The sequence below is a fragment of the Trichechus manatus genome, unplaced genomic scaffold (assembly GCF_000243295.1).
Source record: "Trichechus manatus latirostris isolate Lorelei unplaced genomic scaffold, TriManLat1.0 scaffold00009, whole genome shotgun sequence".
NCBI lineage: Eukaryota > Metazoa > Chordata > Mammalia > Sirenia > Trichechidae > Trichechus > Trichechus manatus.
The window spans coordinates 20,260,673-20,285,066 of record NW_004443945.1 but is presented as its reverse complement, the minus strand read 5'-3'; the positions used below and the strand labels follow the sequence as shown (position 1 = coordinate 20,285,066).

General features: G+C 42.2%; 1 protein-coding gene across 3 annotated transcripts in view; it reads left to right on the top strand.

Moving 5' to 3' along the window:
- The window catches only part of MATN2 (matrilin 2), a 188,091-nt gene that overhangs the window by 78,700 nt on the left and 84,997 nt on the right, over positions 1 to 24,394 (top strand). For all 3 annotated transcript variants that reach the window (XM_004370750.2, XM_004370748.2, XM_004370749.1), the window contains 2 exons: positions 873 to 995; positions 20,942 to 21,064. In XM_004370750.2, coding sequence (XP_004370807.1) covers positions 873 to 995; positions 20,942 to 21,064 — 246 coding nt within the window. The remainder of the gene's footprint in view (positions 1 to 872; positions 996 to 20,941; positions 21,065 to 24,394) is intronic.

Genomic DNA, 24,394 nt, shown 5'->3' with positions numbered 1-24,394 from the left:
AAGTACAATAAAATATTAAAAAAAAAAAAAGACATTACTCTTAGGATTTATGTTCCTGAGAAACTGTTGATTGCTTAACACATCCTTGTTTAACTGATGCTTTTGCTCCAGCCCCATTGCTGCTGTTGAAGATTCACACTTTAGTCAAGTCTCCCTCAGATGTCAGTAGACTTTCTGATCCCCCTACATCACCAAACAGTTATTACTAGGTTGAACCATGTGAAATTTCTGTTTTTGCAGATCAAAAATAGTTGGGTATTTGGCAATTTCTTATGGTTCAGCCTAACACCATTTCCCTTTGAACCCACATAGCCCTTTATCTGAATCTTGCTGGTGGCATTTACACGGACCTGTCTTGTCCATCCACAGACTGTAAAACCCCTTAAGAGTGGGGACTGTTTCTTGTTTCTCTTTGGGACCTCTCCTCCACAAAATTGTTGTCGTTGTTAGTTGCCATCGAGTCGATTCTGACTCATGGTGACCCCATGTGTTACAGAGTGGAACTGTGCTCCATAGGGTTTTGTTGGCTGTAACCATAATGGAAGCACCGGGTGGGTTTGAACCGCCAACATTTAAGTGACTAACCCACTGCCATCAAGTCAATTCCAACTCATAGTGACCCCATAGGTTTTCCAAGGCTATAAATCTTTGCAGAAGCAGACTACCACATCTTTCTCCCATGGAGCCACTGGTGGTTTCAAACCTAATTGACCTTTCAGTTAGCATTTGATCGCTTTACCCTCTGCACCACTAGGTTTGTGCCACCTAAGGACCTTCCTCCACAGATTACGCTCTGACTAAATGTTTGCTGGGTGGAATGAATTTAGGGGTAGTATCATTGTTCGCTTAACCTCCTGTGTCCTCCCTTTCAGCGGTCCACATGTGCAGCGTCTTGGAGCATAACTGCACCCACTTCTGCATCAACACCCCCGGATCCTACGTCTGCAGGTGTAAACAAGGATACATCCTCAACTCAGATCAGAGGACTTGCAAAAGTAAGATTGCTTGCTGGTGTGTCTGTACTGCTCTTCTCTTCTGTCCTGTTCTCTCCTTTTATTGTTAGGTGCCATCAAGTTAGTTCCAACTCATAGCGACCCTATGTACGACAGAACAAAATGTTGCCTGGTCCTGCACCATCCTCACAATCGTTAATATGTTTGAGCCCATTGTGGCAGCCACTGTGCCAATCGATCTTGTTGAGGATCATCCTCTTTTCCACTGACCTCTGCTTTACCAAGCATGATGTTCTTCTCCAGGGACTGGTCCCTCCTTTTATCTAGGCCCATTTTATTTGTCTAAGCCCCTTCACCCAACCCAGTTACAATCTTCCTGAGGACAGAGACGATGATTTGTGACTTGTGTATTTTGTGTTTACCCCTACCCCACCCACACTCTGCCATCACAGGCCCTAGGCCAGAGCTGGGCGCATAGTAGTAGGCCATCAGGAAGAGTTTGAAAGGTCATTGGAGGCACCTTCTCAGAAATAGCCTGCTTGAATATGTGGGCTGGTGTCCTTTGCATTCAAGCTTGTTCTTTAGGGGGAACTGCTGCAGAGTCTTTACATCCAGTGCCCTTATTAACTGTTGTTATTGTGTGCCGTCGAGTTGTTTTTGACTCATAGTGATCCCAAGTGACAGAGTAGAACTGCCTCATAGGGTTTTCTTGGCTGTAATCTTTACAAGAGCAGATCACCGCCAGATCTTTCTCCTGCAGAGCCACTGGGTGGGTTTGAACCACCAGCCTTTTGGTTAGCAGCCAAGCACAGAACTATATACATTTTCACCACCAGGGCTCCTTTTATTAACTGTACCCTGTAGAATTGTTTCTGTATCTTATTCGCTCCTCTGAAGCATAGATTTAGGTTCAGTTATTAACATCAACTTGGAATGATTATTCAAATATTATACATTTTTGTTTTTTAAAATAGAGTAATTAATTTTAAATTTCCCAGTACTTCCTTATTTTAAAGGACGTGCACGTAACACAAATGTTTTAAAGCCCTCAGGTGTATTTGCTTCTTCTGGAGACTGTTTGAACTCAAAAGTCCTTGATTAAGAGCAATACTGCACAATTTTAAAAGAAAAAAAAAAAAAAACCATTGTCTTCAAGTCTATAGAGGTGTCACAGTGATTGAGTTGCTTTGGTAGGGATACTGTAGGTCTCTTAAATAAAAAAGGGACCCCTGGTGGCACAGTGGTTAAGAGTCTGTCTGCTAACCACAAGGTTGGCAGTTTGAATCCACCAGCTGCTCCTTGGAAACCCTATGGGGTAATTCTACTCTGCCCTATAGGGTCGCTATGAGTTGAAATCAGCTCGACGGTAACAGGTTTCATTTTAAGCAGATATAAAGTATTAATAGAATTCACGTTCTCTTTTTTTGGTCAAGCCTCAAAGACTAGACAGTATACTGATATTTGAACCAGCACTAGGTAATCTACTTCTTAGAAACGGAGTTACCTATATGCTGAGTATTATACCCTATGCTTTTTTTAAAGTTGAGTAAAGCCACTATATTAGCCCACAGACAGCCAGGCTACAAAAAGCAAGACCCGAGGAAGACTGCCCTACACGGAGGCAAATAAAACTCAGCTAATCTGATGTGTAGTTCATGCAATGCATAATTGTTATTATATCACACGGTAAGCAATTAAGCATTAATGGAAAGCAGTTTGTACAAATGACTGTAATTAGTATCACATTTATAGAGCCAAACCGCTTTTTTCTTCTCACTTTTCAGTTTCAAGGTTGATAGTTCTTGGCTGGAGGCCTCCCTACCCTGCAAGGTTAGGAAACATCTGCTTGACCTCTTACAGTTCTCTGGCCTGTAGAAGCCCAAAGCCCTGTGGACTCTGAATCCCAGGGGGCTTTGTGTTCTGGGACTACAACCAGGTTGTTGAATGCAGCTTTGGGCCTGAATCATCCTGATCTTCCACTGAAAACTCTGACCCTTCTTCCCTTTCTGCAACAAAAATCATTTACACTAAATACTCTTGGGTTTAATACGATTGACGGAAGAGCTGGAGGAGCCAGGAAAGGTCATCTCACACACTGCTCAGCAAACAAACCCAGCATCTCTTTTGGACCTCCCTGCAGCCTCTCGAGGCCCTCTTCCTCCCTCACCCCCATCCCCACCCTCTCCAGAATCTCTCCCTCCCAAGAGGCTTCTCTGGCCCATCTCTCCCTCTGCTTCCCACCACCTTGCTGACTCTCTTCTGTGCTTTCCTTCTCTGGAGAAAAAGAAATTCCTCTTCTTGTCTCATACCCTGAGTTTCTTCCTTCCTTGGCATCTGGGCATGTGCTGATGTCCATTTTCTGTGGGCTCTGGCTTAGTCCAGCCAGAGGAATTTTGGGATGAGCAAATAAAAAGTTCTCCCCTGAGTTCATGAGCTGGGCCTTACCCACACACCAGGGTGTGCCAACCCTCACCTGGGCCCACACACAGACTGTGTGTGGGCTCTCTCCAGCACCACTCTGGCCTTGGGTCCCTCCTGCCTGGGCAGTGGGTGCAGAATCTGAAGCAGAAACTGGCTGGGCCTCAGACTGGTCTCAGGCAGAGGGCAGGAGGCCCAGGTGGAGGAGGGGCACGGAGCCAGGACAGTGGTTCTTGACTTCGGTAAGTAAGAATCACCCAGAAGCAGATTTCTGAGCCTCACTCTCAGAGACTCTGAGTCAATTGGTCTGGGGCCCAGGAGTCTGCATTTTTATTGAACTTCTGACACAGTTTGCTGCCACACTTTGAGAATCGCTTCAGGCAGTGAGGGGATCTGAGGCAAAGGCTTAGAGCTTAGGGAAGGGGAAGGGGCTGGAGTAGGGACTCTCTGTCCCATCTAACCCACCCCACCAGGTACCCCAAAGCAGTTAAGGTACCTTTACCTTCAGCACCAGCCTTAGTTTAATATATTTTCGGTAATAAAGAGTTCTCTCCTTTAAAAAAGAAAAAAGATAATCATAACAACTCTTTTGCTTGCTTTCTTGATATTACTCTACCAGTAGCATTGTGAAAACAGGAACTTTATAATCCGCAGACATAGACTTGAATCCTGACATTATCACTTACTGGCTGTGGCTGTTTGACCCGGAGCTGGTTATTTAAACTCCTCGACCTTCAATTTCTTCATCTATAAAATGGGAAGGGTGGTAACAAATTAATGTCTGTCTCATAGATAGGTCCTTGTTAGCCCCTGTCTCTGTCTGGTGGACAATTAAAAGTTGTGCCAACAAACTGACAAAAGAAAAACAGAAGAGGAAGCAAATAACCCAAATGAGAAATGAGACGGGGGACATTACAACAAACTCAACTGAAATGAAAAGGATCATAACAGAGTACTATGAAAAATTCTCCTCCAACAAATTTGAGAACCTAGAGGAAATGGAGAAATTTCTAGAAACACACTACCTACCTAAACTAACACAAACTGAGACAAAAATCTGAACAGACTCAACAAGAGAAGAGATTTAAGAGGTAATAAAAAAAACTGTCAAAAGAAAAAAATCCCTGGCCTGGACAGTTTCACTGGAGAATCTACCAAACATTCAGAGAAGAGTTCACACAAGTACTACTCAAACTATTTCAGAGCACAGAAAAGGAAGGAATGCTCCTGAATTCTTTCTATGAAGCCATCATAACCCTGATACCAAAGCCAGACAAATACACCACAAAAAAAGAAAATTACAGACCAATGTCTCTCACGAATAGAGATGCAAAAATTCTCAACAAAATTCTAGCTAATAGAGGAAGGAACCTAACTTCCTGTATAAACTTTCACTAAAAACACAATGAAATATTTTTTAAAAATTCTAGCCAATAGAATTCAACATCATATCAAAAAAATAATACACCACGACCAAATAGGATTCATACAAGGTATGCAAGGATGGGTCAGCATTAAAAGTTGTGCCGGGGGAAGGCTGTGCTATAAACTCACCTCTTGAAGCTGCTTGCAGGGGCTTAGCCCTGCTCACACCCAGAGAAACTCACAGCAGGCCTGGAGAGGAGTAAGACACAGCCATTTCCATTTTTCTTTTCTTGTATTGGGGCTCTGGTGGTGCAGTGGTTAAGTGCTCAGCTGCTAACCAAAAGGTCAGCAGTTCAAATCCATCAGCTGCTCCTTGGAAACACTATGGGGCAGTTCTACTCTGTCCTATAGGGTCGCTATGAGTCAGAATTGACTTGACAGCAGTGGGTTTGGTTTTTGGTCTTGTATTGAGTGTAGCTGGATAATCCCTGGGTGAAAAGGAATGTGAATTCCAAATTCTCTCCTGAAGTACTCCCCAAGAGATGGTTACCATTCATTCTTTCATACACTCATTCACTTGTTCATTTATTTTTTCATGTAGCACTTATTTTTTGAGCATATAAAATGTGCCAGGCAGTATACAAAGTACTGTAAATAAAATAGTGAATAAAACAGCAATGTTACTGCTCTCATGAAGCTCACATTCTTGTATGGGAATAAATACAATTTACTAACTGCAACCAAAAGTTACTGCAACCCATGCCCAGCTCAGTCGTCAGCCCTAACTGTAGTCACTTACTCAGTTTTTACCATGTGCTAGGCTCTCTCCTGCATGCTTACATTTGTTATCTCATTTAATTCTCACAACAAGCCCTTATAGTAAGTTTTATCATTTTTATTTTACAGATAAGGGAAATAAAGTACAAAAAGTTTAGACAATTTACTCATGGTCACATGGCTAGTAATGCAACCAAACTGGAATCCAAATCCTGTTATGTGTGACTCCATATTCCTAACTCTTAACCACCATTTGATATACTCCCATGATCCTTGAGGGCCCCCAGATGGCGGTAGGGCAACCTTGCAACCAGGGAACCTCCTCCAAGCCCAGGAGAACAGACAGATTCCATGGCCTGTTGGTCCCAGGGGAATCTTTCTGAATTAATTCACCAGGAGAATGAACCAATCAGTTTTGGAGGAAATACAGCCAGAATTCTCCTTAGAAACCAGGATGGGGAGACTTCATCCTGGTTACTTTGGAAACATCATCAGAAAGGACATCAAGCTTGATAAAGTAGAGGGTCAGTGAAAATGAGGGAAACCCTGGACCATAGAGCTCAACCTCTGTTTGGATTGACACAATAGTTGGCTCAGATATACCAACAATTGCGAGGATGGTGCAGGACTGGACAGTGTTTCATTCTGTTATACATAAGGTTGCCAAGAGTTGCAGCCAACTCAACGACAACTAACAACAAACATTCAAATGATTGTCATTTCCCCAAGTCCACTGCCAACTGCTGTGAAACTGTCATTGCACAAAAATGATTCTGGGAGGGTTTCTCATTGAGTGCCTTCACACACACACATACACATACACAGACACACACACACACATACACACACCATAAACCAAAAAAACCAAACCCATTGCCATCAAGTTGATTATGACTCATATCAACCCTATAGGTCAGAGTAAAACTGCCCCATAGGGTTTCCAAGGCTGTAATCTTTAAGAAAGCAGACTGCCATATCGTTCTCCCACAGAGCAGCTGGTGGGTTCAAACTGCCAAACTTTTGATTAGCAGCTAAGCACTTAACTGTTGCATCACCAGGGCTCCTACACACACCATACCCACCAGTTTGTATTTGTATCTTGCTTGTGTAGAGAGACGAGGCACATACAGCTGATTTATAGATTCTTCTAGTGGAAATGGATCTTGGCTATCAGACTTCTAGCTCTCTGTCCCACACAACCCAGGAATTCTGTCCCCTCTTGGTGTCCCAGATGGGTGACTGTGTTTGGAAACCAGGTCATTGCCAAGTACCTAGATCCCACCTCCAGACTGCCTGTATCAGTGGTTGAGCTAAAATTATACTCTCTATAATTACCATTTTGGACGAGGCATCAGGATCGGAGGAAGACTCATTAACAACCTGCGTTATGCAGATGACACAACCTGACTTGCTAAAAGTGAAGAGGACTTGAAGCACTTACTTGATGAAGATCAAAGACCACAGACTTCAGTATGGATTACACCTCAACATAAAGGAAACAAAAATCCTCACAACTGGACTAATAAGCAACATCATGATAAACGGAGAAAAGACTGAAGTTGTTAAGGATTTCATTTTACTTGGGTCCACAATCAACACCCATGGAGGCAGCAGTCAAGAAATCAAAAGACTCATTGCACTGGGCAAATATGCTGCAGAAGACCTCTTTAAAGTGTTGAAAAGCAAAGATGTCACCTTGAAGACTAAGGTGCGCCTGACTCAAGCCATGGTATTTTCAGTCACATCATATGCATGCAAAAGCTGGACAATGAATAAGGAGGACCAGAGAAGAATCGATGCCTTTGAATTGTGGTGTTGGCGAAGAATATTGATTATACCATGGACTTCCAAAAGAACGAACAAATGTATCTTGGAAGAAGTACAACCAGAATGCTCCTTGGAAGCAAGGATGGTGAGACTATGTCTTACATACTTTGGACATGTTGTCAGAAGGGATTAGTCCCTGGAGAAGGACATTGTGCTTGGTAAAGTAGAGGGTCAGCAAAAAAGAGGAAGACCCTCAACGAGATGGATTAACGCAGTGGCTGCAACAATGGGCTCAAGCATAACAACAATTGTGAGCATGGTGCAGGACTGGGCAGTGTTTTGTTCTGTGGTACATAGTATTGCTGTGAGTTGGAACCAACTCAACGGCACCTAACAACAATAACAACAACATAATTATCATCCTTGGTCCTATTTCTGCCATCTGAAGCTATATTCTAAACACTTTCTTTTTTCCAAATAAAAAGAGTCCTTCAATTATTGAAGAGTGTTATTTCTCTCATCTTCCCCTCCCCAGTTAATTTTCTCTTTTTCACTTGAAGCACAAACACATCTTTTGGTGACCTGGCTTTGGGTTTTTTTCACTGTCCTCGTAACACTCTTCTGAATGGACATCAGTCTGTCAGTGTCTCAAAATGTGCCTTTCCATTCAAAGAGTAGATCAAGGCACTAAATAATCCTACCTTCCAAGTCTGCCCATATGGCTAATTCAGAATGTGCTGGAGGTCGATATTGCAATTCCTTCTGCCTTCCAAAAGTCTTCCCCACCCTGCTATGAGATATATGCAAAAGTGTTAGCATGGTGCCTAGCCCATAGAGCTCAGTGGATGATTATGTCCTTCCCTTTCTCCATTAAAAAACAAGGAGGGGGGAACCCCTCATGACATGTGTCCATCTTCACGGGCCTTTTTCCCTTTACTGTTTCTTTCCCTTGATTTTCTTTCTCACTAACTAGAAAGAACTTTATATTGTCTCTTTTTCTTTATTTTAATAAGGAGATTTCCCTCCTCTTTCCTCCCTTCTGGAACATTTAATCTATCTGGAAGTCAATGAAAATGCAACATTAACAAAAAAAAAAAAAAAAAAAAACCTCTGGCAGAAAATGTGAACTTTCTTGTTCAACTTTCTAATTTTTTTGCTCTCTCAAGAACCATACTAAATGCATTTAACTACCTCATTCTTTGGATATATTCCTGACATTATTTTTTTTTCAAGCTATATATATGATTTCATAGCTTTTCTAGTAGAGTTTAAACAAAGGATCATGATCTCAAAAAACAGTCACATTGTTAGAGAGAAAAAGAAAACTATAATCAACATTCCCCGTGAATTTAGATACAAAAATTCTTAACAAAATTTTAGCAAATAGCTTCCAACAATACATAAAAAGGATAATATATTAAGACCAAGTGGGGTTTATCCCAAGAAGGCAAAGTTGGTTTAACATTCAGAAAACAATCAATATAATTTATCATATTAATAGATTAGAAAAAGAAAAAAACATACGATCATCTCAATAGATATAGAAAAAGCGTTTGACAATATCCAAAATTCATTTATGATAAAAACTCTTAGCAAACTAGGAATAAAAGGGAACTGCCTTAACCTGATAAGGACTATCTTTTAAAAAAACAACAACAACAACCTTCTAGCTACTGTCTTAGTTATCTAGTGCTGCTATAATAGAAACACCACAAGTGGGTGGTTTTAACGAAGAGAAGTTTATTTCCTCACAGTCAAAGCAGGCTAAACGTCCAAATTCAGGGCATCGGCTCCAGGGGAAGGCTTTTTCTCTCTGTCGACCTTCTTCTCTTCAGTGTTCTCCCGGACTAGGAGCTTCTCTGCGCAGGGACCCCAGTACAAAGAACGCGCTCTGCTCCAGCACTGCTTTCTTGATGGTATGAGGTCCCCAATTCTCTGCTTGCTTCCCTTTCCTTTTGTCTCTTGTAAGGTAAAAGGTGGTGCAGGCCACACCCTAGGGAAACTCCCTTTACATTGGATCAGGGATATTACTTGGGTAAGGATGGTGTTACAATCCCACCCTAATCCTATTTAACATAAAATTACAATCACAAAATGGAGGCCAACCACACAATTCTGGGAATCATGGCCCAGCCAAAATGATACACACATTTTTTGGGGGACATAATTCAAACCATGACAGCTACCTTCAAACTTAAGGGTGAAAGACTAAATGCTTTCCTGCAAAGATAAGAAGAGAATCTCAGTGGCCTTGGGTTTGGTACCAGTTAGAACCTCCAGTACAATATTGAATAGAACTGTGCTCCATAGGGTTTTCAAAAGCTGATTTTTCAGAAATAGACCACCTGGTCTTTCTTCTGAAGTACCTCTGGGTGAACCCAAACCTCCAACCTTTTGGTTAGCAGCCAAGCAAGTTAACTGGTTGCACCACCCAGGGACTAACTCCCAAGGAAGACAAACAACCCAATAAAATGAACAGATACTAAATGAAAGAAAATATATGAATAGCAAAGAAGTACATCAAAAGATGCTCAACATTATTAGTCATTAGGGCAATGCAAATTAAAACCACAATGAGGTACCACTTCATACCTACCAGAACAGCTAGAATTTAAAAGGATCGACCCATACCAAAAGTTGTCAAGGTTACGAACTGGAACTCTCATACACTGCTAGTGGGAATGCAAAATGGTACAACTACTTTGGAAAACAGTTTTGTAGTTTCTTACAAAGTTAAATATGTACCTATGATCCAGTCTAGATACTAACCTAAGACAGATGAAAGTTGTCTTAGTTATCTAGTGCTACTATAACAGAAATACTGCAACTGGATGGCTGTAACAAAACAGGAGTTTATTCTCTCACAGTTTGCAAGGCTAGAAGTCTGAATTCTGGGCGCCAGCTTTAGGGGAAGACTTTCTCTCTGTCAATTCTGGTGGAAGGTCATTGTCATCAATCTTCCCCTGATCTAGTAGCTTCTCAGTACAGGGACGCCTGGTCCAAAGGACATGCTGTGCTCCTGGCACTACTTTCTTGGTGGTATGAGGTCCCCTTTCTCTCTGCTCACTTCTCCTTTTATATCTCAAAAGAGACTGGTTTAAGACACAACCTCATCTTGTAGATTGACTCCTGCCTCATTAACATAATTACCTCTAATCTTTCCTCATTAACATCATAGAGGTAGGATTTCCAACACATAGGAAAATCATATCAGATGACAAAATGGTGGACAATCACACAATACTGGGAATCATGACCTAGTCAAGCTGACACATATTTTGGGGGGTTACAATTCAATCCATAACAAAAGTATATATTCACACAAAGATTTGTACACAAATATTCATAGAAGCTTTAGTGTCTTTCAGTAGCTCCAAGCTGGAAACAACCTAAATGTCCATCAACAGGTGAATAGATAGCAAATTGTGATATACCCGTATAATGGAATACTACTCAGCAATGAAAAGAATGAACTATTGACACATACAGCAACCTGGATGAATCTCAAAATAACTATGCTGAATGAAAGAAACCAGACAAAAAAGGGTACTGTATGATTCCATTCGTGTAAGATTTTAGACAATGACAATGAATCTATAATTACCGACAGCGGGTTAGTGCTTGCCTGAGTCCAAGGGGAGGAGAAGGGATTACAAAGGGGCACAGCATGAGGTAACTTTGGGGGTGATGAATATATTCGTTATCTTGATTGTCGCATTTACTGATATGTCAAACTTATCAAATTGTACACTTTAAATATGTGCAGGTTATTGTATGTAAGTTTTATAGGGTCGCTATGAGTTGGAATTGACTCAACGGCAATGGGTTTTAACTCAAGAAAACATACATATATACATCAAAACAAGGCTTGAGAGGGTAGGTGGTGCTACCAGAGAAGAGATCAGAGAAAGAGTCATGGTTGTTGTTGTTGGGTGCCGTCAAGATGATTTCGACTCATAGTGACCCATGTGACAGAGTAGAACTGCCCCATAGGGTTCCCAAGGTTGTAGTCTTTATGAAAGCAAATCGATAGGTCTTTTCTCCTACAGAGATGCTGGTGGGTTCAAACTGCTGACCTTGTGGTTAGTAGTTGAATGCTTAACCATGGTGCCACCAGGGCTCCTTGGAATAATCACGGAAGGCTTTGTGGAGTAGGTGGTATTTTCTAGAGGGAGAAATGAAGAGGCTTATTGTCTTTATAGAACACTGACTAGATCAGTCTGCTTGTCTGGAATAGTTTATTTTGGGCATTAGTAGGGGTTAAGGGCAGGCATGTAAACTGGAACAGATTATGGAGCGATTTGATTCTCAAGATGAGTTTCAACAGTGTCCTTTGGTGAGTGGAGAGAGCTAGCAGAGGGCACCAAGTGCAAAACCATGTTTTAGTAAATTGGATCTGGCAATGATGGATGTGCTAGATTAGAAATGGGTAGACCAGTGGGGCAAATTTACCATTAATTCACTAATTCATTCAATATTTATTGATTCTCCTCTACGGGCCATGCGCTCTTCTAGGTAGTGGGAGAAAATGAGTGTTTCTCTTATATGCTTGAGACCCAAGAAGCACTCAGATCTTGGCTTCCATGTGCCCCGTACAGGCAAAGCAGGATATGAAAGGATGCACTCTATCTAGAATTCTAGTCAGTTCAGTCCATTCAGTACTTATGCTTACAGAATTAATGAGGAGACCACAGCAATAACCTCACCCAAAGGGAGGAGTTTATGGTATGGATGGGTGAAGCTGGAGGTGGGGAGGGGAGTAGAATTTTCACCGACAGATGTCTTCAAAGCAGAAGCATAGTTTTGTGGGGAAAACCGGTGAGTGCAGAAGGGAGCTCACACAGTGGCTGGGTGCAATTGGAGATGGAGGATTAGAATTCAAGGAAAAGGTCTGGGCTGGATTGTTTGCTGGTGGTAATTGACTGTGAAAATGGATGAAACTTTGGAGGAAGAAAGTGCAATTCAGAGTCTGGGCTTTGGGGCAGTCCACAATCAGAGAACGGAGCAAGAGTGGAATAGTAAGCAAACAGCATACACAAACAAAGCGGCCGCCTTCAGCTTTAGAATACACAGCAGTGACCCCAAGCCGCCGATAAGATAGCTATGAGCAGAAGGAGAGGGCCTGCGTAGCAGGAGTGGCTTTGATCAGTGAGTAGTCTCATAACTCTGGCTGCTGGGCCTGGATCTTAGGGACCATTATGTGCAGCTCGCTCATCCTCTGGCCGTGCCAGGGCACAGGGTTTTAAAAAAAGGAGTGTGGGTTGAGTAGAGCCCGTGGGAGGCTGAGCTGACCAAATGTGAGCAGAGAAATGCCAGCTGTGAAAGTATGATTATACATCAGGGGAAAGCAGTCTTGAACCCTGTACAGCTTCACCTCTGCTTTCCAATTTCATGAGCACCTAGACGAGTGGTTCTCAAAGTGTGGTCCCCAGACAACAGCATCTACTTCCCCTAGGAGCTTGTTAGAAATGCACATTCCCAGGCCCTATCCCAGACCTATTGAATCAGAAGCTCTGGGTGTGAGGCCTAGGAATGTGTGTTTTCACAAGCCTGCTAAGTGATTCTGGTGTATGCTCAAGTTTCAGAATCATCGACCTGGGCATTCCAAACCAGCTCACTCCGTGGGAGAGTCCATTCAGGAGGGAGTTCATATTAAGAATATAATGATGTGATAACTGTTTGGAAATTGAAAAGCACACTACAGAAGTAGGGCACATTAATTCATTCATTCACATTTATTTATTATTTTGATCAACCCCATTCAGTACGATTTACTTAGATCTTAAAGGCTCTATTTGAGGATCCCTCCTCGCTTTTTCCTTCCCAAAAGAAAACAAAAATCTTGTTAGTGAATTGGAGACTTGATTAAAAAGAACTAAACTGACGGGCAAAAAGGAGATGATGCACAGCTGGAGTTTGCCTGAAAGGATAGGTGTGTTTTTCCTTGGTGGCATTAGGGTTTTTTGTTTCTTTCTATGTAGAATTATAGGCTGATGACTCACAGTTACTGTTGAAATTCTTTAAATACAAACTGCAGCTTTCAAAATAAGATTAGTGCTTTCAGGCATAATGAAAGAAGAGGGCGGGACCCCGAAACGCAGAGCTGAGTTTTGCCGGCATTTGTGGACCCCTGAGTGAGCTTTCAGGCGGTAGCAGGTGGAAAGGGAGACCCCATGGTTTCCCAGGGGAATGAAAGAACAGCCCTAATAACACATCTCCCTTCCCTCTTGCTGGGATAAATAATTTCTAACTTCTAACTTCTACATCTCAGAGGATTTCCAAGGCTGAAATCTTGGCAGAAACAGACTGCCATAACTTTCTCCTACAGAGCAGCCGGTGGGTTTGAACCATCAACGTTTCCGTTAGCAGTCAAGCATTTTAACCACTGTGCCACCAGGACTCCTACATCTTATGTTAAATAACAGCAGGAGCTTAAGGAGTGAAGCACGTCTTTAACTCCAAAGGGGAGATTAAACTGTCACGGTGTCAACAGCACACAGTGTAGCTTGTCTAAAATTCTGAAACCTCAGTAAAAACCCTTTGATTCAGCCCGGATGATGTCAGCCTCAGCAGTCACAGTCTTTGTCCTGTGTTCCCCTTGTCCAGAGTAACCAGATGAAAGTTTTCCAAGTTCTCTGGGCTGAGACACCGCTTCAGGGTTTGAAGGTCACAAATGAAGACAGGCATTTAAATCTAGGGTGACTGCGAGCCTCTGGGGAAACATTATGGATGGATTTTATACAGCTTTGGAGTTCTTGGCTATCAAATCCTCAGGAATTTATTTCTCCTGGGAAGTCTGAGCAGACACAGTTAACATCACTCGTAAAATCCTCCAGGAACTAAGAGAAGCAAGCAAATTTTCCTGACTGGCAGCTATGTGCTAAAGATTGCCCTCTGGCAAAGCATTGCCTGAGTTTAGCAAGACCTTTTGATATAAAATTTAAAATCACCTACTTTGCTGTATCAGATTAATGTGGCAAAGGGCTCACAAACCAAAAACTTAGCCCAAGATATGTTGCTGTTGTTTTAATTTGAATTTAATATCTGTTTGCAGTTTTCATAGGTACCTAATAAGGTGAAATGAACTTTATTAGAATTGGGATGTAGGCAACATGTGGTGAGGGCTTAGTTCTTCCCCAGGGTTAAGTAGTCTGCGCTACCAAGACCATCCTTGCAGCCAGAGTCTAGCAAAGGAGAAGGCAGGGGTGGTTCAGTGGCAGCATTCTCACCTTCCATGCAGAAGACCCAGCCAGGTTCAATTCTGGCCACTGCAAGTCATGCACAGCCACCACCCATCTGTCAGTGGAGGCTTGCATGGTGCTGTGATGTTGAACAGGTTTCAGTGGAGCTTCCAGACTAAGAGAGACTAGGAAGAAAGGCCTGTCTATCTACTTCTGAAAGTCAGCCAATGAAAACCCCACGGATCACCACAGTTTGATCCTGTGAATGGAATCCCCTTGATTTGGGGCTAACAACAATAACAAAGGAAGGAGAAACAAATGTGTGTTTAGTACCTACTAGATGTCAGACGCTTTGCCTATCTGTATATCTATATTATCTCATTTAACTCTGCAATAGGATATCTTACCCACTTAATTATTTACCCTCTCTATGAAAATCAACTATCACTGGGGTCACTTAGATGAAGTTATCCCAGCTGGGGCCAGGTCTGCTTCAAAGTCCAAAGGTTACATTTCTGATGGAAGAGAGTATTTTTAGAACTCTAGGAACATCCCTGTTGAGAGGCTGTGTGTATGGGCCTTTGTCACTTATTCATTCAGCAAGTGAACATTTATGGGGCACCAACTACATGCCCTGGGACACTGGCTAGCCTCTGAGAAATCCAGACTGAGCCAGACCAGCGCACATTCTAGTGGGGCAGGCAGACACATGATCAGGCCCTTCCAATGCCATGGGGTAGATACTGGAGTGGAGCCATGTGCATAGGGCTACTGGAGCCCAGAGGAAGGAGCCTCTAAGCCCAGCCCACTTGGAGAAGGCTTCCTGGAGGAGGTGACATTTGACTGAAGTCTTCAGCAATGAGTGGCGGTTCACCAGGTTGAGAAGGCAGCAGATTGTGCCCGGGGTAACGGGAACTCTAAATACAATGTTTCTCCCATCCCACAGAATTTATTGCCCTTCAGCGAAATCCTCCCAGGGTATGAGAGAAAGAAGCTCTGTTTTTCAGACGCGTAAGGAATCATCCAAAAACATCTGTATTTGTTTCAAATGGAAGTGACTGCTGCCAGATAAACAACAAAGTTGCTTTGTCAGAACCCAGTCTGTATTTATTTCTTTTCTTTGTTTAATTACATTAATCCTTCAATGGTTTCCTTGGGGCAGTGCAAATCTAGTGGCCATAAATTCTCCAACATTCTAAAAACAATATGAAAGGACAGTACACATGAAGCCAACTGGCAAGCTTGTTGTTTGTGGGACAGTTGTTTGCAATGCGAGTAATAATCCCTCATGTTCCTACCACTATCTGCACCCTTACGTACTGTTTGGGGTTCTTTCAGCCGCTCTGAGAGAGTAGCAGGGCAGCTTTCACTCTGAGATGTGTATGGAAACCAAGCCTTGGGGGCTCCAGTTATAAAGGGGGAGACTGACTGCCAGGTCTGGGCACCTTCCCCTTGGAGGATTGCGAGGACTTTTTATCCAATTAGGTTATTTGAGTCTCAAACCTGGCTGCATGTCGGGGTCATCTAGGGATATTTAACAAACACTGGCCCGCATCCCACCCCCAGCCAGTCTGATTTAATGGGACTGGGGGTGTAGGGGGGCATGGTACCTGGGCATCAGGATTTTCAAAAGCTCCCCAGACGGTTAGAATGGGCAACCAAGGTTGGGCGCTGCAGCTTCTGTAGAGCGGGCCACAACCTCTACTGCCGGTGTCCCAGCCTGATGCTGAGAAGAATAGTCATTTCATTGCCTCCCTCTACATACCCTGTATTTGAATTATGGTGCTGGGAAAGAATATTGAACATACCATGGAATAAACTAGAGAACAAACAAATCAGTCTTAGAAGAAATACAACCAGAATTCTCCTTAAAAGCAAGGATGGTGAGACTTCATCTTGCTTACTTTGGATGTGTCATCGGGAAAGACATATCATTAGAGAAGGACATCACATTTGGTAAAGTCAGTGAAAAGGAGGGAAGCCACAATAGTGGACGCAAACATACGAACAGTCTTGTAGATGGCACAGGGCTGGGCAACATTTTTTCTGTTATTCATAAGGTCACCATGAGTCCAAGCTGACTCAATGGCAAGTAACAACAACATACCCAGTAGGGGAAGTCTTTTGGAAAAATAGATTATTGCTTCAATGTCCTGATTATTGCTTTTGAAATGCTACTTTCAAAATGGTTCTTTTGTAATGTGTTGATTTTTTTTCATTGTAATAAAAGGCGTATAAGCTCTTGTTAGAAAACTTGAAAATAGACCATTAAAAATAAAAGAATAAAAATCACCTATTCTCCCACCATTCCTTCACAACCACTGTTAGGCAGGGTTCTTGCTGGACACGGAGAGGCGACAGAGTGGGGCCTGGAGCAGAGACCAGGGAAGGACCCAGGCGGAGCAGTCCCTGCCTCGCCTCCAGAGAGGGTCTGAGGATGGTGGGTGGCGGCTTGTTCCAGATGTTGGACCGTCATTTCCCAGCCAGCAAGTCTTTGTGCGGACACTCTCCCCCTTTAGGGAACTTAGAGTCTAGTAAGGGAGACACAGTAAATCTATCACTGCATGAACTAGAATCAGCATTGTGATGCATGCCCCCAGGGGAAAGCGCTGAGGGGCTCCAGCAGCTGACAGGAGAGACCAAAGTCTTTGAGGAACAATCAAAGGTCCTCATGCACAACACGAGGTTGTCATCAAGTCAGTTCTGGCTCACGGCGACCCCATGCGTGCAGAGTAGAACTACTCCATAGGGTTTTCAAGGCTGTGACCTTTCAGAAGCAGATAGCCAGTCCTGTCTTCTGAGGAGCCTCTGGGTGGGTTGGAACTGCCAACCTTTCGGCTAGTAGTAGAGCGAGCGCTTGACTGTGCCCCCCAGGGACTCCAAAGATCCTGATAGCAGGAGGCAAATTTGCCCATCACCGTGCAGGCAAGCCAAAGCTACTTCAGCCTGGAACTCAGGAAGCTACTGGTGTTCCCTGACAAAGCAATGATTCCCCTTTACCTATGGTAGAAGTCCTGTATGTTTCTCCGAGGTGGGAGAATCTGTGATGCTGCCATATATTTATCCTGAAGAACAACGCCAGTGAAATCGCCCTTGTCCATTTTTAAGGTTTTTACCCATTGCCTACTGAATCAAAATCAGACTACTCAGCATGCAGTCAAGGCCTCTGCCAACTTCTGTCAATTGTCCATCTGCTGGACTCTATCCCATCCCTTGTCCTGCTCCTTTCCTCAGAATTCCTGGAGAGGGATTCTGTACTGAGCATGTCCTGCCCCTCCACTTCCCCGAGGTTGCTCACTCTGTTTCCTCAGCCTGAAGGCCCCTTTCCCTTTCTTCAGACTTCTCTTATCTGTGAGCCTTTCTTCATCCATCCTTGACTGGCAGTAATCTGCCCCCATTCTGAACTCCCCTGGTATCATCAGCCGTCTTATGGATTTCTGTCATTTCCTACCTTGTATTTTAGTTATTTCCACCACTTGTTTGTCATATTGTGGTTGATGTCTTGTGTGTTGCTATGATGCTGGAAACTATGCCACCAGTACTTCAAATACCATGAGGGTCACCCATTGTGGACAGGTTTCAGTGGAGCTTCCAGACTAAGAGAAACTAGAAAGAAAGGCCTAGCGATCTACTTCTGAAAATCAGCCAATGAAAACTTTATGGCTCACAAAAGAATATTGTCCGATATAATGCTAGCAGATGAGTTCTCTAGGTTGGAAGGTGCTCAAAATACAAAGTAGCCCCAACAATGGACTCGAGCATACCAACAATCGTGAAGATGGCACAGGACCAGGCCATGTTTCATTCTGTTGTACTTGGGGTCATCATGAGCCAGAGCCCATGACTAGTGGCAACAACAATTTCAGTTATTTAGGTCGCATCTGATTGACACTCTGGTCTATCCGTTCCGCAAATGCAGCCAGGTTTATTCCATCTCAGGACCTTTGCATTGGCTGTTCTTTTAGCCATAAATTCTCTTCCTGGAGCTTCACATTACTAACCCCTAGTAGAATACAAGTCACTTAACAGCAGGAACCTCTTTGTCTGTTTTGTTCACTGCTGTATCACTAGTGCCTGCAACAGTGCCTGGGACATAGTAGGTGCTCAATGCACATTTATTGAATAAATGAATGAATATCCTGTAATTCAGATTTTTCTTACATCTCTGCCTAGGCTTGTAACTAACTATAGGTTTTGTCATTCTCTGAGTATCCACTATGGTTTTTCATCAGCTATAGTTGTTCTGCTTATTTGTGTTTTCCTTACTTCTAAATCCACTGGAAATCTAAGTTCAAAATCCCAACAGGAGTTCCCAGTTGGAAATCTAAGATATAAGTATACTGGTAAAAGGTAAAGGAATTTTACTCTATAATCTATAATATTTTTCTTCTACTTTATTGATTTGAAAATAAAAATACTTCTTTCAGCATTTTAAAACCAGAATCCTTATTTGTGGAATCTTCAATTTAAGCATTTTTTTTTAATGTTATGACGTAGTTTTTATTTTTTTATTATTGAACACATTTAGTAGAAGTAATCAGTGATATCAACTTTGTCTTTTTATCAATTTGATATTTTACATTTATTTAAAAAACGTAATGAGCTATGACACTCAAAGATCTAGGAGATTATATTAAAGTTTAGCCATCGGATTCAGAGATTAATCGGACATTCTAGTTAATTGAGTTTTTACCATAACTGTCATAGTGATAGTTTTTAACCAAAGAAAATTCTCTTTAGCATATGCAATCCCTTTGATGCTTTCTGATGTGCTACCATTTTAATGGTAAAAATCCTTGGGAGAACCAGTTCTATTTCACAGGATCCAAGCTGTTCTCCTTGGTAGGAAACGTCAGCCTGCTTTTGCAAAGACTGAGTCAGTGATGGATTGAAAATGTCTTTCACATTTTTCATCCTCTGATTTATTCTTAGTTGCACTGCAGTAGATGCATTCCTGTAAGTGCCTCCTTACACCACATTTGATTAAATAGCCAGGGCTCAGCACTTCGTGGACCTGCAGTAATCTTCATTATCTCTACCTAACCTCGTTTGGCTTGTATTTTCCCCATTTATTACTGAGATGAATAAATAGAGAGCAAAGAGGATTTTCAAAGATCCTCTGATAGATAGGTGGAATGAGGAAAATGTCCAAAGGGAGTGATGCAGACCTGAGAATTAGGAGCAAATCAGACCTATCATGTTTTTGGTGGAGTAGCAAGTCTTTTAACTGTGCTCTCCCTCAGCCTCCCCGTCTGCAAAATATCAGACAGTGCCAAATTATCTTAGTGTGAATCAGTAAGAGTGTCATTATAAAGCACTTCAAGTTCACAAAGGACAGGAATAGTGCCTGATGCAAACAAGTACAAATGTCTGCTCATGATAATTTACAATTCTCAAGAACCATCCAAATATTTCCAGAGTACTTTGTTTGACGTGAGAAAATACAAACGGAAGTTAATTAAAAACTATTTAATGCATTTAATAGACATGAATAATTCCAACTTGGAAAAATCTGTTTTTTATGCATATATAGAAATTTACCTGGAAGGAAAATTCACTAAGACATTAATAAGGGTTACCTCTGGCTGGTAGGATCACAGGAGGTGGGATTACTGGTGGTTTTTCTTTTTTTCATATATTTTTTTGTTTTCCAAATTTTCTACTATGATCATATATTAATACTTACAATGTTTTTAAGAGTTATTTTTCTTTTTTTAATTGTTGTAAAATATATATATAACATAAAATTTGCCATTTAACCATTTTTAAGTGTACGATTCAATGGCATGGATTATATTAACAATATTGTGCAACCATCACTATTACCTATTTCCAAAACTTTTTCATTACCCCAAACAGAAAATCAGTATCCTTTAATTCTCCATTCCTCCCTTCCCTCAGCCCCTGGTGACCACTAACTCACTTTCTGTCTCTGTGCATTTGTCTATTCTAGACGTTTCATGTAAGTGGTATGATACAATATTTGTTCTTTTAAGCCTGGATTATTGCACATAGCAGTGTTTTCAGGGTTCATCTGCATTGTAGCACGTATCAGAGCTTCATTTCTCTATACAGCTGAAGAACACTCATTGTACAAATAGAGTCCCTGGGTAGTGCAAATGGTTAACACACTTGGCAGCTAACCAGAAGGTTAGAGGTTTGAGTCCACCCAGAGACACCTTGGAAGAAAGGCCTGTCAATCTATTTCCAAAAAACCAGCCACTGAAAACCCTATAGAGCACAATTCTACACTGATACACATGGGGAGTCGTCTCTACGGCAACTGGTTTATGGATAGACCGTATTTTGTTTATTCATTCAACTGTTGATGGGCATTAGAGTTGTTTCCAGCCACCTTTTGGCTATTGTGCATTTAAGAGTTATTTTAATCAGTGCTATAGAGTCGTTTGTTGCACTGTCCCGTGCAGAGGGTGCCATCTTCTTCAGAGTTGCGTTCTTACGGCGCAACCCTTGTCTCAGTCCAGGATCTGTGTGCGGTGGAAGACCATGCCTGTGAGCATCTCTGTGTGAACGTGCCAGGCTCCTTCGTCTGCCAGTGCTACAGTGGCTACACCCTGGCTGAGGACAGGAAGACGTGTGTGGGTGAGTATTCCCTCCTGCCTCACTTAGTAAGAAAGGACAAGTTAAGCATACTAAGGAGGGAGAGGGAGCCTCAACATGTGCCTCCCACATATAAAATTATTTTCCTTTGGGTTTCAACAAAGTGCTCAGTTGTTAGGCCTAGTAGTTAGTCCGATTTTGACCTTTAAATATTTCATTTATGGCTGAGGTCAGCATTTTCGTGTTCTGGGTCCTCAGCAAAAAGCATACTTATGATAATCTACATGAATTTAATTGTCTGTTACTATATCGCTTGAAAAGGACTGGGCGGATTTCAATCAAATTTGGACTGTATAGTTAAAATGGCTGACTTCAATATAGCCCATGTGTTATACATGAAATTCACTTGGTGTTGGGCACGTTACTGAATGTCACCTCAAAGATATAAGGGGCCTTCCTCTCTAGTACTGTACCTGAAGCTCAGTGAGAGACCCACGTGACAGCCAGATATAAGAGCCCAGTGGTATGTAATGGTCGGAGAAAACTAACAGTGGTTTCAAATGGAAGAGTCTCGAGGGCAGTGCTTGGAACTTCAGACACCAATTTGCAATCAGCTGACTGGCTATAACAGAAATACCACAAGTGGATGGCTTTAACAAACAGAAATTTATTTCCTCACAGTAAAGTAGGCTAAAAGTCCAAATTCAGGGCGTCATCTCCAGGGGAAGGCTTTCTCTCTGTGTTGGCTCTGGAGGAAGGTCCTTCTCATCAATCTTCCCCTGGACTAGGAGCTTCTCACGCAGGAAACTTGGGTCCAAAGGACACGCTCTGGTCCTGGCACTGCTTTCTTGGTGGTATGAGGTCCCCCTGACTCTCTGCTGGCTTCTCTCTTTTATATCACAAAAAAAACCAGCTCAAGACACAATCCAGTCCCGTAGATTGAGTCCCGCCTCATCAACACAACTGCCGCCCATCCCCCCTCATTAATACCATAGAGGCAGGATTTACAACACATAGGAAAATCACATCAAATGACAAAATGGTGGACAATCACACAATACTGGGAATCATGGCCCAGCCAAATTGATACATAGATTTTGGGGGGACACAATTCAATCCATGATAGTGGCTTACCACTTGGGTGGCTCCACATTGCATGACCAGGGCAAGAGGTGGGAGAGGTGGGGCTGGCGTTGATTTCTTCATGGCAGATAATGACACTCCTCACACCTGCAGAGCAGGCCAGCAAATCTCTGATGTGTGTGTGGCACTCCCACTTTGTCAAGGAAACTCCTCACACCTGCAGAGCAGGCCAGCAAATCTCTGATGTGTGTGTGGCACTCCCACTTTGTCAAGGAAGTCCTTTAAACTTGCATAGTCTCCTTTGTCCTTCCACAGACAAACAGCCTCAGTTTTCTCATCCATAATATGGAGTAATAATACCTACATCATAGGGTTGTTCTGCTGATTAAATAAGATATTGTAAAAAGTTCCTAATACATATTAGGCACTTATTCTTGTTATTATTATTCTCATCATTATTATTATCAGCATCATTTCCTGGAGATGGTGAAGTATGAAATTAGAAGAGAATGAAGGACTGAACCTTGGGCTGTAGGCACATGTAGGGAGCAGAAGGGAGAAGTAGGGGCAGGAAAACTGTGAAGGAATATCCCAAGGAGGGAGTGAGGGAAGAGAGAAGATATGAATTAGAAGAGTCTTAATGGGGAAGAGAATTTCCAGACCAGGTCCATATTAATGTCATGCTCTGTCTTAGTCGTCTAGTGCTGCTATAATGAAATACCACAAGTATTTCTTTACTTCACATGGCTTTAACAAAATAAATTTATTCTCTCACAGTCTAGTAGGCTACAAGTCCAAATTCAGGGCATCAGCTCCAGAGGAATGCTTTATCTGTCAGCTCTGGAGGAAGGTCTGTGTCATCAATCTTCCCTTGGTCTGGGAGCTTCTCAGAGCAGGAACCTCAGGTCCAAAGGACGTGCTCTGCTCTCTGTGCTGGTTTCTTGGTGGTATGAGGTCCCCATGTCTCTCTGCTTGCTTGTCTCTTTTATATCTCAAAAGAGTTTGGCTTGAAACACTACCTAATCTTATAAACCTCATCAATATAATTGCTGCTAATCTATTTTATTACATCACAGTGATAGAGTTTACAACACATAGGGAAATCACATCAGATGATAAAATGGTAGACAATCATACAATACTGGGAATCATGGACCAGCCAAACTGATGTGCACATTTTTAGGGGGACATAGTTCAATCCAAGACATGCTCCAAAGAGGATGAAGGGAACAGAACTTAGAGAAAAGGCATTGAGCTGCGTCATTGAATCACCTCAGCAAACATTTCAGTACTTTCTACCAGTCACTCTGCTAGGCATTAGGGTCACAAGATGACCAGGAGACCACTGCTAATGTTCAGAAGTGGTGGGGTAAAGAGCAGATTTCAAGGGGTAGAGAGTGAGTGGTGAGAAAGCAAGGACAGCAAGTTTGAACTATTCATTTAAAGAAGTTTGGTCGAAATCAACCATGTCCAGCTACCGGTGGTTCAATGCAATGAGTTTTCAGATTCAACACTGCCATAGCAGTGGTTCCATTTCATGGACTCATCCCAGAATCATGACTGTGACCTGCATGAAAATTCAATTCTTAGTCACCGACTTGAGACTGTTCACCGTTTTGAGTTATTGAAGCCTTAAATTCAACCGTCAGGGTCCTATCTCCCTCTCTGTTCATTTCACTCTTTCTAGTATTGAATTCATTTCCACATTCAGGTGATCAAGGGTGGGTTACCTACCAGCTAAGTATTCTCCTTTCACTTTCATTGAGTCCTATATTTGTAATCCATCAGCTGCCATTAAAGCTATGCTAATTTCTATCCAAAACAGTGTATTTTTCAAAGATCATTTTTATCATTATTGAATATCTTTGAGGCTGAATTTTCTGCTGTACTTGTTTACCTACTGCCTTATATTTCTGGGTAGCTCTGATTCTGTTTACATGTTATCTGCCCAACCAGACTGTAAATCTTGGAGGTCAGAAGCCACCTGTACTTTTGCATCCTTCACAGAGTGAACTCACAATATGTTTTTCTTGAGTCATTAAAGTTGAGTGACTGATTAGAATCTCAAGCATTCCTGTTATTTTAATCTTTTCCACTTGATTGGTTTTTAAATTACAAAGTCAGTGTTTAGTTATTTTTAAAAAATTTAAAAGCTGAGGACTTCCGGCAAGATGGCGCTCTAGGCAGAAACACCACGCCGTCCCTCCACAACAAAGATCCGAAAAACTAAGCCAAACAGAGAATCAACAATCCTGAAACCCTAGAACATCAAATGAAGAGATAAAGAAC